This window comes from Nyctereutes procyonoides, unplaced genomic scaffold (assembly GCF_905146905.1).
Source record: "Nyctereutes procyonoides isolate TBG_1078 unplaced genomic scaffold, NYPRO_anot_genome, whole genome shotgun sequence".
NCBI lineage: Eukaryota > Metazoa > Chordata > Mammalia > Carnivora > Canidae > Nyctereutes > Nyctereutes procyonoides.
This window is the reverse complement of record NW_026575140.1, coordinates 34,701,913-34,714,883: the sequence shown is the minus strand read 5'-3', so window position 1 is coordinate 34,714,883 and position 12,971 is coordinate 34,701,913. Positions and strand designations below refer to the sequence as shown.

General features: G+C 52.0%; 1 protein-coding gene across 4 annotated transcripts in view; it reads left to right on the top strand.

Annotated features, from left to right (window-relative positions):
* The window catches only part of LOC129497243 (NADH-cytochrome b5 reductase-like), a 22,924-nt gene extending 9,953 nt beyond the window's left edge, over nt 1-12,971 (top strand). For 3 of the 4 annotated variants that reach the window (XM_055305978.1, XM_055305979.1, XM_055305980.1), the window contains exons 4-7: nt 1,167-1,254; nt 4,581-4,685; nt 7,799-8,002; nt 11,575-12,971. In XM_055305978.1, coding sequence (XP_055161953.1) covers nt 1,167-1,254; nt 4,581-4,685; nt 7,799-8,002; nt 11,575-11,778 — 601 coding nt within the window. In that variant the 3' untranslated portion in view covers nt 11,779-12,971. The remainder of the gene's footprint in view (nt 1-1,166; nt 1,255-4,580; nt 4,686-7,798; nt 8,003-11,574) is intronic. The other variant, XM_055305981.1, reaches the window with a different exon arrangement.

Genomic DNA, 12,971 nt, shown 5'->3' with positions numbered 1-12,971 from the left:
CACAGTGCTCTTTGCATCCCTGCCACACCACATGTCGTGTTTATTATTTCCTTGTTTGTTCTCTAAGCATTTCTTGAATATTTTGGTCTGGCTTCTTGCTTTTGATGCATTAGGATGGGGCTTTGTAATTTTTTATTCTTTTTTTAAAGATTTATTTATTTGTTGAAGAGAGAGTACATGTGTGCGAGAATGGGGAGGGACAGAGGGTGAGAATCCCAAGCAGACTCCCCACTGAGCATAGAGTCTGAAGCAGGGCTTGATCCCACGACCCTGCCGAGATCATGAGATCATGACTGAGCTGAAATCAAGAGTCAGACACTTAACCAACTGAGCCACCCAGGCGCCCCAGGATGGAGCCTTTTTAATGTTTGCATACCTCTGAGAAGAAAGTTTTATACACAGTAGGACTCAAAAGAGGGGTGCTTGGATGCTCCTGAGAACCTCTGAGGTGTTGTGTGAGGAACCTGGCTCTGGAGTCAGACAGAGCTAAGGGTGAATTTCAGCTGTGTGACCTCAGGCGAGTAACATCCTAAGCCTTGGTTTCCTCATGTGGGTTATTGTTGGCTAAATGAGATAATGTACACAATATGCTTGGTCCATAGTAGGTATTTAATACAACTTGGCTCTTATTATTATTGCTCATGATTATCATCCTGGCCCCCTTGTTGATAACATCATAAAAAGGATTCATGCATGAGGTCAGGTTTTCGACTAGGGCACCTTTGAGGATCCTTCTAATTCTGATACTTCTGGTACCGGTAGTAAGTATTTAATAAATGTTAGCAGTCTTTATCTTTCTCATTCTGTAGTCAGGAAGAGGTCAGGACCAACCACAGTGATGTCCTAAAAACAGCTCACATCATCAGTGGACTCTCTGAAAACTTGCCCATCTGTGATCCCATTAAAACCATACAACAGGGACACACATGGTTGTCCCCACTTTACAGAGGGGCAGCTAAGGGATCAGTGACCTGCCTAGGTCTCACAGCCAGCATGTGGCAGTGGGGGAGCCCAGCACTCCTTTTTTCTGTTCCACCTTCAGTGAGGACTACTGGAGCGGCCAGGCCACAGCTAGCTTTCCCCAGCCTGGCATAGAGTAGGTACCTATAAGTGTTTGTCAAATGCCTGGCTGAGTACCTGACCATATATATGCTTTTCTTTCTCAGAGGGAAGGTGGATGACTTAGAAATTCAGAGAGCCTATACACCCATCAGCCCTGCCAATGCAGAAGGGTACTTTGAAGTTTTAATCAAGGTGAGCTGACCCACGCAGATGCTCTTAGGATGGTACAGACCAGACCTCTGTTTGCCACCTGGGTCAGGATGGGGCGGTGCCCCCCATGTGGGAAAAGCCAGTGTTCACGTGGGAGGAGGCTGGCTGGAAAGTGCAGTCAGAGTGAAGGAAACCTTCTCCCGTCTCCTCCTTTCCCAGGGGAGGGGGGCTGTCACCTCAGACCGCAGCAGAGACAGATTCTGTGAAAAGGAGGCTCAGACTGAGAAAAGTAATGCTGTTCCCTCCTGTCTTCTCAGCTATTCACAGGGAGGGAGGGAGCACTGAGCCCCAGGGAAGGGGCAACCAAGTCTCCTGTCCCTGCTGTGTACTGGTGGCTAGGGTTCAAAGATGAGTCAGATACACTCCCGCCCTGGGATGGGGGGCCAGACCAGGGCAGTACAATGTGAGAGATGCCGTGACATGAGGCCCCAACCTGATTCAGGGCAGCTGGGGGTGCAGGGAAGGCAGCGGGGCTTCCTCACAGAAGCTGAGTTTGAACCGTGCATTGAAATTAAGGAGTGGAGGAAGGTCACAGGGCCAGAAACAGCACGTACGATGGCAGAGGAGGCCGGTTTGAGGAGCTGTTCATCACTTGTCTCAGAATAGAAGGGGGCGAGCAGCAAAAAGGTGGGGCCTCAGACATTCTCAGGGAGTAGACAGGGGCTAGGGCATTGGAATCGGGCCTTGAGGAAGGAATACAAATTGGCAGTGACAGGGAGTGGCATTCCAGGCCGAGGGGACAGATGACCAAAGGCAAGGAGGAGTGAAACAAGGTCTTGTGGCAACTGTACCCAGTCTGATTAGGTTGAAGAGAGGTGCTCATGGGGGCAGCCGGGGTGGGAGGGGCACTTGGCAGAGAGGAGATGAACAAAATGGGCTGGGTACAAATACTGCCCCCACCCCCTAGGACCCAAGGACTCCGCACCAGATGTATAAGAGGTCTTGAAGATACGATTATGTGGAAAAAATAATGAAACTTTGGATATGCTAACATTTTTGACTTACAGAAACAGTAGCTTCACAGAGGTCAACCTGATATACAGTCTACATCATCATTTCCCAAACAGAATCCTAGGGAACACTGATATTTAAGAATAGCTTTCACATCCTTTATCTCCCTTGTAGGATGGGAATTATTATTCCCCTTTCACTGACAAGCAAACTGAGACCCCAGGAGGACCCAAGGCTCCACAAGTATTAAGAAGTGTAGCCAGTGAGCAAGTCCTGGCCTCCTGACTCCAGGACCCCAGGGCTGTCTTGGCTCCTGCCTTCCCTGACTGCAGTCAAAGCCCAAGTGTTTATTCCCTCACACAGAAGCTTGGATGGGATCCCTTCTCCACGCAACTGTTTGTCTGGGAGATTCCACAAATCCTCTCCAAATGGCCTGCTTCCCCAAGCTGCTTTTCTGGGTGTGTTTCTGTTGAAAGGATAAGCCTGGAGATAGTTCTTCAGGGCAGCTGGATCTCTCCCAGCTGCAAGACTGATTTTCTCCTTCGTTTACCGGAAAGCCTCTCTTTAGAGAGATGCTTAATTATCCCTAAGCCGCTGGCTGGGAAGAGCTGGAAATGTCTTTGCAAATTGTGGAGGCAGGCGAGTTTTTTAGGTTTACCTCCCCTGTGGATGGGAGGGAGGCATTCCCATCTCTCGGGCACTGTCTGGGCACCAGGCACTCTTTGCAGCTCTTCATGTTCATCATCTCCTTTCAATCTCGTAACCATCCTGCGGAGTAAATCTCATTATCCCACTTTACAGATAAAAAAACTGAAGCTCAGAATGATGACGTCACTGTCCCAAGGCCCCTTGGGTAACATGATCCCACATAGAAGAACAGAAGTTCAGTGTCAGTTCTGTTTAATGAGTACAGACTAAGCAGGCTCCACGCGCGTGCTGGAGACACAGAAGAATCCTTCCTTTCTCCTTGAGTGCTGTCTATGCTATAGGGCCATGGAAGCCATACCTGGGGCTATGGCTCCCCCAAGACGGGGTCCAGAAAACAGGCATCTTCTGAGACAAGCCTCCAGCGAGTTGGGAGGAGAACTTAGCCTCCCTCCCAGACTTCCTTCCTACAGGAGGGCTGTGGACTTACCTTGCCTGATGCATATGGAACCCAACAAAGTCAGAGATGCTCCCAGAGGTAGCTGTGGGTATTCAAAAGCATGTCTGGTGACCAAAGCCCAGTCTCCTTCAAACTTGGTTATATTCTCACTCCAGACACCCTTCAGGTCCTGTCAGAGCTTCCCCCTTTCCCTCACACTCCTATGTCTTGGGCTGTCCTACCCTTGACCATATCACATCTGATACCCAGAACCCTGTCTGCCTTCCTGCTCCCATCCCTAGTGAATGCAATCTTGCCTCGTCTGCAAGGTGCAATTCAAATGCGTCCTCCTCCAGGAAACCACCCTTGATCCTACTCCATTGGAAGTGACTGTACCTCCTCAGGGCTCTCTCAGCATTCTGTTCTTTTTGTTGGGTATTAGACTGTCTCTACCTTGTATATATGTGAGACTTTGGCCCTCCTAGTTTGTGAGCTCCTTAAGGGAAGGGCCTGAATCTGGATTGATTCACTGATTCATTGAGATATCTATGAAGTCTTTTCCAAGGTTCTGGCACTGACTGCCTTCACGGAGCTTAAGATCTAGCTGTCTTCCATGCAGCCCCAGCATGGTGCCTGCCCACTCCCAGGAGGGAATCCTCTCCACAACCCTTGCTTTTCCATCCAGCCAGGAGACAGTGACAGGTAATGCAGAGGTTGCAAATGAGTGGCCTGCAAATGGATTACAGCACTTAAGTGTATTTGGTTTGGGCCTACAGCATCTTAAATTTAGAATTAATTCTGATATTTCAAAAGTAAAAAATTTGAATCTCTTACCCCTCTTAGAAAATCAGAAGATATGGCATCATCAGCCTCATAATCCACCTCGCAGAATCTGCAAAGCGACTTCCTCCTTTAGAAGGAGCATTCATGCACTCACCAATTTACCACAGTCCCCACCACCCCCTATGGTCTCCCCAGTAGAGTGAGTGTCAGTTGCCATTAATCATCTCATACCCAGTTCTTTACTCAGTGATGTTACATCACAGGAACCCCATAGTCATGTGGTTTTGAGACCTCTGAAAGTAAGCCTGTCGGTCCTGTGGTTCTTATCCCAGCCTCACCATTTCCCTTCTGGATAAGCTTCTGGGCCCTCATGTGAAAACTGGGACCCATGTACGAACTCTGGGGCAACTAGGAGGATTCAGTGAGATAACCCATGTCAGGCGCTTGGCCTGCACCCGTCCGAATGAGGTTTCCTTGTATTTGCTCCCAGTGCTACGAGACTGGGCTGATGTCCCGGTATGTCAAGTCCTGGAGTACAGGAGACACAACCTTCTGGCGAGGACCTTTTGGCGACTTCTTCTATAAACCAAACCAGGTCAGTGCCAGCACACCAAGTCCCCAGGAGACCCCTCCTGGCTTAGCTTCCAGGACCACGGTTTTTAGGTTTCAGGCTGGAGAATTGCACTGTAGTCTTCCTGAGCCCAAGCCCAAGCCCAAAAGCATCCTTGGGGTTGGACATGGGAGGAGATGGGATGGGCACAAAGAAACAAAACTGCCTGCATATGCTCTACAACTATCCAGGGCTGCCCATTGCCTAGAAAATACATACTCATGTACCTGGTACTCAGGACTCCTGTACCATCAGACCCTCAGACATCTTTCCACTTTCACATTCCAGCTATAACACCGTGGAGACTACTCCCTTAAATATACTCCATAGCTCTCCAGTCAAAGGCTCTTTCTCTCATCTTCCTGGCATATTCATATCCTTCCCTGATGTGCCCAAGAATTAATAATTTCTCATTAGTTGTTGCCTATCTGGAAGGCAGCTTGGCAGTGCGTACCAAGAGTCTTAAGAATCTTCAAATCCTTTGACCCAGTAATTCCACTCCTGGAAGTCTGTCCTGTGGAAAGAATCCAAATGCTGCCTCTTGTGCATATGTTCACTGAAGCTTTATTTATAATAGCAGGAAATTGGAGGAAACTGAATATTCAGCCGCAGGGGAACAGTTAAATACAATGGGTTACAGGTACTTGATAGAATATCATTCGGATTTTTAAATTATGTTTATAAATGATGTCATATGCTTATGCTATAAGATCAGGTGACAAACACTATGTACAAAACTGCGTATACAACAGGTTGGAAAACTAAGTTTAAATGCACAGGAATAAATATGAAAAGAAAATGCAATGCAGTGTTAGTAGCTCTGAGTGGTGGAATTATGGGTGATTTTCGTTTTCTTCATTATACCTTCCAAATTATCCACAGTGAATACCTATTACTTTTATAATTAGGCAACAAAGCAAATCAAAAGCAAATGAAAAAGAATGAATCATTCCTTTCTCTGTTATTTTTGTTTAATATAAAAATAGCTTTTATTGTTTTTTTCCTTATTACAAATACAGTACTTGTACATTACCAAAATAATAATAATAAGTCAGATATGGAGAGGCAAAAGGAAGAAAAGAAAGAACACCTGTAGGCTGCCTACCCAGACATACCAGGCTCGCTACCATGGCAGAAACCTTCCAGTTCCCCTTCTACACATGGATGGAACAGCCATGCACGCACACGCGTGACCAAACTATGAGGCATGTGGATGGTGCTGCCTATGTGCCAGGTTCTGATGTTCACACTTGCTATATAAAACTTTATTTTACCCTCATGGCAGCTCTTAGGTACTGCTACCTCCATTTTGCAGACATGTGTGCTATGTATGTTGCAATACTCTTCTGCAGCATACTCCTAGTATAAACCATGCTCAGCCTTGCGTTTTAGCTGTCCCCCAGCCCCTGAAAGCAGGGACCAGGATTGTCCTTGTTTCCTTCTGACCTAGAGGGGACACCTGATGAACATTGTTCTGAGCATTTCCAGGTGAAGCCTTCTCCATGTCCACAGAATGCCCCTACCAAGTCCCTGCACTTCCTATCCAGGGAGGTTGTAGGGCTAGTCAGAGAGAAGAGATGGCATCTCACACAGAAACATGTGGCTGCTGAAACCAGCTAAGGCTTGGTTCTATGCCCAGGGGACATGGGCTGCTCTGGCCCTCTCCCTGGCCCTGCCTTGCCTCTCTGCAGTCATCTTCATTGTAGATGGATATCGTGGCAGCCCTGAGACTGGCATATGAGCATCTGTCCATGTGTTCCTTCCAGCCCCACCCAGGGCCACAGACAGGTGGGACAAGGCCCTGTTCTCCAGAAGCTCACAGTGTGATGGGGGACAGACACCTACACAAATGGTGGCAGTACGGCATGACTAGTGTCGTGAGGAGGGTGCACAGAGGTGGGCATGCAAAAGAAGGACCTCTCACATGCTACTGGCTCGGGGAAGACTTTCCAGAAGAGACCTTGAGCAGTGGTGGGAGAAGGAGGAGAAGCACACATGCTGGGGACCAGGAGGCTGAGGATGTGCACACGGGACAGGGGTGGGAGCAGGAGTCTGGGGGCACGCAGGATAGGGTGGTGTGTCCAGTAGTGGGGCTCCATGACAGAAGGGGTCAAATCCTGTGGAGCAGCAGGATCCACACCAGACACTTGATGGCATCTCGTTTAATCCTACAACAATTCTGAGGCATGTGCTACAGTGGGGAGGAGCTGTTATTGTTATTTTTAACATGATGAAACCAAGGCTCAGAGAAGTGAAGCAGTTGGCCAGATCATACAGCAGAGGATTTATACCCATGTCTGCATGACTGATACTCAAGGGAGTGTTTCATGCAGGGGCGTGATATGCATTAGTGGTGAAAACTTGGCCTGCATTCTAAGAGGCCTAAACTCTAGAATGCAGGAGGTAACTACTTGGCCACATAGGTCAGGCACTAACCTTTAAAGCACTGACCTTAAAGAAGATCATGCCTCCTAAACAGACCGAGAGCCAGGAGATGGATTCGTGGATTCAGTGATGGGTTGGCGGCATTGGGGCCTCTTAGGAAAGATTCACTTTTATTGCGTGGCTCTTCTGTGCCAGCATTGTGCTAGGCGCTTATGCATAGTATCTCAGACTAGAGAAGAGCAGGCTCAGGGATCCATGCCAGGGCCCTCAGATCTCTGCAGAGCTGCCCACGGGTGGAGAAGGCGGCCTACAGGGCAGGGCTGGGGTAGGGGCGGTGGGCAAGGCTTTGGCAGGTGCACATTTCAGCTCAGTGTGAGGTAGAGAGATCTCCCTGGCAAGGGGAGTCAGCCTATAACAGAGCAAACGGCTTTGGGAGGTAGTGGGCTCCCTGTCAAGAGAGGTAGTAAACAAAGTCCTGTGGAGATTCGCAAGAAAGTAACTAAGCCACTTGGAGGATGGGCTAGACCATTTCATGTATCATCAGCCCCCAGAGTCCATGATTGCTGTTACACAGACCTCACAAGCCAGGATGGCTTCCTGGATGATGTAGACAGGGGAACTCAGATGTGCTGTGCAGTTCAGGCAAGCCCCAGAAAAGGCCATGTGGCGGGTGAGCGGGCTGAGACCTGCCACATCCCCGTTTCGATCCCCAGCACGGTGAGCTCCTCATGCTGGCATCGGGCACTGGCCTGGCCCCCATGGTGCCAGTCCTGCAGAGCATAACAGACAACGCAGAGGACGAGACCTTCGTCACCCTGGTCGGCTGCTTCAAGACCTTCGAGGGCATCTACCTGAAAACCTTCCTCCAGGAGCAGGCCCGTTTCTGGAACGTCCGAACCTTCTTTGTACTCAGCCAGGTGAGTCCTGCATGGGTACTTCCTTCCCAGATTGAGGCTGTGCAGTCCCCCTGTGCCCGACCTGAGGACCTGCTGTGGCCTCCCTGCCCCACTATACCAGTAATCTCTGCTGCCAGTGGGAACCCCCCACCTCACCCCCGTGTGCCTTGCAAGGAAGGCAGGTACAGTTTTGTTTGGGTGGATGCGGGAACCAAGCTCAGAGAGGTGAAGGTGCAAATCTGTCCATGCTGCTGGCTGGGGCAAAGCTAGGCCTGGAGCCCTGGGAGAGCTCCAGCCCTCCTCACCATGCTGCCTGCCATCTGCCTCTGGCATCACCAGGTATAGGGCTGGGGGCCTGTTTGTGGAGTCAGTGGGCCAGGCCGCAGATGTCCCCCAGTGGGGGGATAAGCTCCTTCAGGGCGGAGATGATGTGTCTGGATCATCACACTGTCTTCGGTGCTTAGCAGAGTGCCAGGCACAGAGTAGGCATGCATTCCATCAATAATTGGTGGAGCAAGCTTGCTCTGGGTTCACCAAATATATCAGGGTGAACCACACCACATTGCTCCTACATGGGAAGAAAGCTGCTTCCAGACTCCCTGCTGCAGATACTGAACTGCTTCCTGACCCCTGCCCCTGAGATCCCTCCTCCCCGCATGCCCCCAAGCCACCCTGCCCACTCCCTCCCCTCTGGCCCAGGGTTTCTCATCAGAAGCCAGGCCCTAAGCTGCCTTCTCCTTGATCTACCTTTATTTCTCTTCCACACACCCCCAGGGTGAGGGCCTTCCCCCCATTCTGTGTTGCTCGGGGTTGGCCTCACTGCCCAGTACTGTGAAGCACTCTTCTCATCAGTTTCCTATTTGAGGCAGCATCAGAGGGTCCCTAAAGACTGCCGTGATCTTCACTATTGTGATCGGGTCGGGGCGGGTGTCAGGGAACCGGGTTTCCCCACCCCAGCCCCAGAGGTCCTGGAATCCTCGGTGCCCAGGTTCTGTGGGCCTGTTCATGGGACAGAAGGCTTAGTGGCATGAACATCGGGAGGGCCATGCTTGGTGAACATTAGCAGGAACAGGAGGTGCTGAAGGCCGGAGAACAAAGCAGAGGCTAGTGTGCAGCCTGACTCAAGGGCCAGGTCAAAGGAAGGTAGGAGGAGTGGCAGGAAGGCTGGCACCAGGCACTGTCAGCTCTTGACCAGCCTTCCTCCCCCCACCCCCAGCCACATGTCAGGTGCCAGGGAAGGTCAGAAATGAGGACAACCTGCCCCCAGCCCTCCAGGCACTCACCTTTCTATGGGGAGACAGCCACAGGGGTGGCTTCACTGACCATTTTCTTTGTGCCTGGCAGTGTTCTAGGCACTCTGTGTGTGTTAAATCATCTAATCCCACCACAATCTTAGGAGGCTTGTACTGCCACCGTGCCTGTTCTATACATATGGCAAAAGAACCTTGACCAAGTGGGTGGAGGGTTAGGTGTGAACCCAGGTGGTCCTGCTCCAGAGGTCCTGCTTTTACTGCTTGTTGGTATAAGACAGCACAGGGAGAGGTCCCACATGGAGGGTGCGGAGGGTACTGGCAGCAAGCAGGGAGGGCTTCACAGAGGAGCTGGCATTGACCCTGGGCTTGAGGGCAGAGTTAAAGTTGACCAGGAATAAAGGGCCTTCAGCCCTGGGCCAGGCATTGATGATGCCAGTGGCCTGGGACTGGGCAGGCGAGTGAGCTGGCTGTCAACGACAGGAGCAGGTGAGGGGTGATGGAGTGGGAGGTGCCTCCTGCCCTTCTGTGCCTCCCTGACCTAGGATGCTCCCTGGCCCACCTGGGCTGCAGCCACAGCAGCCTCATGGGTCTCCCCCTGCAGCCACTCCCTGCCAGTTTGCCCTTCATCTTGCAGCCAGAAGGGCAGCACTGACCACATCACCACCCTGCTTCCAGCCCTTCACGGCTCCCCGCTGTTCTCAGGATGATGGCCAAGCCTGCATAGCTGCCCCGACCTCTGTGGCCTCCTCTCCTGGCACACCCTCCCTGCATGTTGGGGCATCACTGGTCTGCTCTTGGTTGCAAGTGCCCTGTGCTTTTCTGGCTGCCAGGCCTGCCTGTGCTGGTGCCATTTCCCCCTCCCGGAGCACTTATCCCCACTTCCTCACCTAATGTCGACTCACCGCTCACATCTCTCTGCTGAGCTGTGACTATCCCAGAAATTTCTCCAGAGTCCCCAGACTGGTGTCAGCATTTCTGCCATCAGGGCCGGGATCTCCTTAACAGCATTCACCCTGTTGTGTCATCGTTGGTAAGGGTACCCCACCCCACCTGGGTAGCAACCAGACCCACCACATCCCTGGGTATATGGGGGAGGGGTGCTATGCCAAACCTCACTAGCCTGGGGGGATTGGGCAGTGGGAGGGACAGGTAAGGTCAGTGGGCCCTGCTGGTCCCGGCCCTCGAGGGTCAGGTCAGAACTAGGAGGTCAGATATGGGAAGGACCAGATCATCAGAGAGGATCCCCTGTGAGCACCACAATGTTGTCTTCTGGGGCCTCTGGGATCAGATGAGCTCTGTGACGCAAGCCCCTGAGGCTTCCACTCATCACAGTGGCCCACAGAGGCCATGGTTGCTCGGCTGGGACACGGTGGCAGAGGTTAGATTCCAGCCCCCTCCTCCTTCCTGTCTCTCTGCTTAGCCCCAGAAGCTAGAAGCTCGCCTTGATAGGGTCTGCAGAGGTGACAGTCCTGTTCTGTTGTTTGTTTAGATGCTGGTTACATGGTGTCTTCTCTCCATTAGAGATTTTCTAACTACATAGATTTCCTGATTGGTGTGCTTTCCTGTATGTGTGTTGTACCTCCATAAAATGTCCACTTAAAAAGTTCCTCTAAGTCAGCTTGAGGTGGAGTATTTCTTTTGCTACTCTAGGATGAAAGCCACAAGTGAAGGGTGGAGGAGCAGAAAGAGAAAAGCCTGGGTCGCTTGGGCACCATGCACTGTGGAATACTCCCTCCAGCCTTTCTATGTGAGAAATACCCCCCTCTTGGTTAAGGCACTGCTGCCTCAGATCCCTGAGACACACAGCCAGAGCGAGACCAGGAACCTTCTCTGTTTAGAGACATTGCCACATCCCAGGGCCTTGCACAGGGCCAGACGCAGAGTGACCACTCAGTAAATATCTGTGATCAACAAGGTCTTTAAAACTTTATGAAACAAGTGAGCACATGTTATGCTCCCAGAATGATGGTGGCGGACAACCTTAAAAATGTACTGGGATGCCCCCTATCTTGGGGAGGAAACATCCCCCTGGAGTGACAGGTGGAGTGGCCCCTGGGAAACAGTGAGAAATAGTGGGGCCTGCCTCACTGTGTGCCCTGGATGTGCCCTGGGATGTCCGCCTCCTCTCCGCGGTGCCTCACCTGCCGTGGGAGGATAAGCATCCACCCTCTGGCTCATTAGGGTAGGCAGAGCCCCAGGGCCAGGAAATCCCTGGCTTGGGGTAGGGCTGGCTGAAGGTTGCCTTCCCACCTCTCTGCCTCAATTTTCTCGTTTGACAGAGAACCATGTGAGCTTGGAAGACTTCTTGGTAGTCACCTGCACTGTTTCTCATTGTCTCAGGAGAACTCCCTGGAGAAGCTTCCCTGGAGCTACCGGGAGAAGACCCGCTTTGGCCGCCTGGCCCAGGACCTGATTGAAGAGCTGGTCAGCTCCTGCCGGAGAAAGCCATTTGCATTGGTCTGTGGCTCAGCCGAGTTTACCAAGGACATGGCCAGGTACCTGCTGTGTGCAGGCCTAGCCGAGGACTCCTACTTCCTCTTTTAGCCCTTGCCTCCCTTCCAAAGCCCCAGCCAGCATCCTGCCACTGAGACACTGGAAGAAGCACAGACTAGAGTCAGAAAACATAGAGTGCAGGCCTGGCCCCACTGCTCACTGGCCAGGTGACCTTAGGTAAATGCTTTCCCTCTGTGCACCTCTGTCTCTCATCTACCCCACAAGCCTCCCAGCTCCCTCAGGCAGGTGTATCCCTGTGCAGGGGAGTATGGGGCTGCGGGGGCCCTAGGGAGGAGAAAGACCAGCATGGGAGTCAAGGAGGCCTCTGTGGGAGAAAGCCGTGCCCAGCCCCGGAATGAGTCAGGGTAGGCAGGAGAAGGTGCAGGAGTTTCCCAGGTTCCTTAGATTAGAGGGCTTGGGGACTCCCGTCCCGTCCTACCCCTACCCTACCTGTAGGGGTAAATGCCTGTTCTAAAACCTGCCTTCCCTGGAAACTGTATGTCCCTGCTGTGGCCTCAGGGCTGGCTCAGCTGCGTTGCCTGCTAAGTGTTTAGGGAATGACCACAGGGGTAGCTAAGAGCTCCTCAGAGGAGGAACTTGACTTTGCACCTCCTATGCCTCAAGCCTGACACAACGGTCTTGGGGTCTGTGACCTGATCACATTCTTTGAGCAAGGTGGGCCCTGGATTACCGTTATTTTGTACTGGGCTCAGGCCTTTCCTGCTGCAGACAGCTCGGCTCTCAGTCTCCCCTGGCTCGAGAGCCCAGCCCAGAGTCCTTCCCCAGCAAAAGAGGTACAGAAACAAGTACCCCTCCCTCCAGCAGGCAGCCAGCTCAGCCCGCCTCCAGCCGGGAGCCCTGGTGACGGTTGCTATGGCGATCTAAAGATAGAGCAAGAGTCAGGAGACCTGGGTCCTTCTCCCTGCTTTGCCCACTGAGCAGCTGCTGATTCTGCTCCACCCCCACAGCCCTCCCCACCCCACCCCTCCATCCCATGTGGGGCCAGCCCTTCCCAGGGACCTGGCGCTCCTGGGCAGCACACTGCAGGTAATGAACTCTGCTTCCCACCGTCTGGTCTCCACTGTGCTGCATCAGCTTGGGCTGGCTGCGGGCACTCTGGAATTGGAACATGAAGCCATGAAATCTCCAAGTCAGAGGACCACAGAAGCAGAGTGAGAACATTACAGTCATGGGATCACAGTCGTCCTCACACCAGAGATTAAAGCTCAGGACTCCAGAAAGCA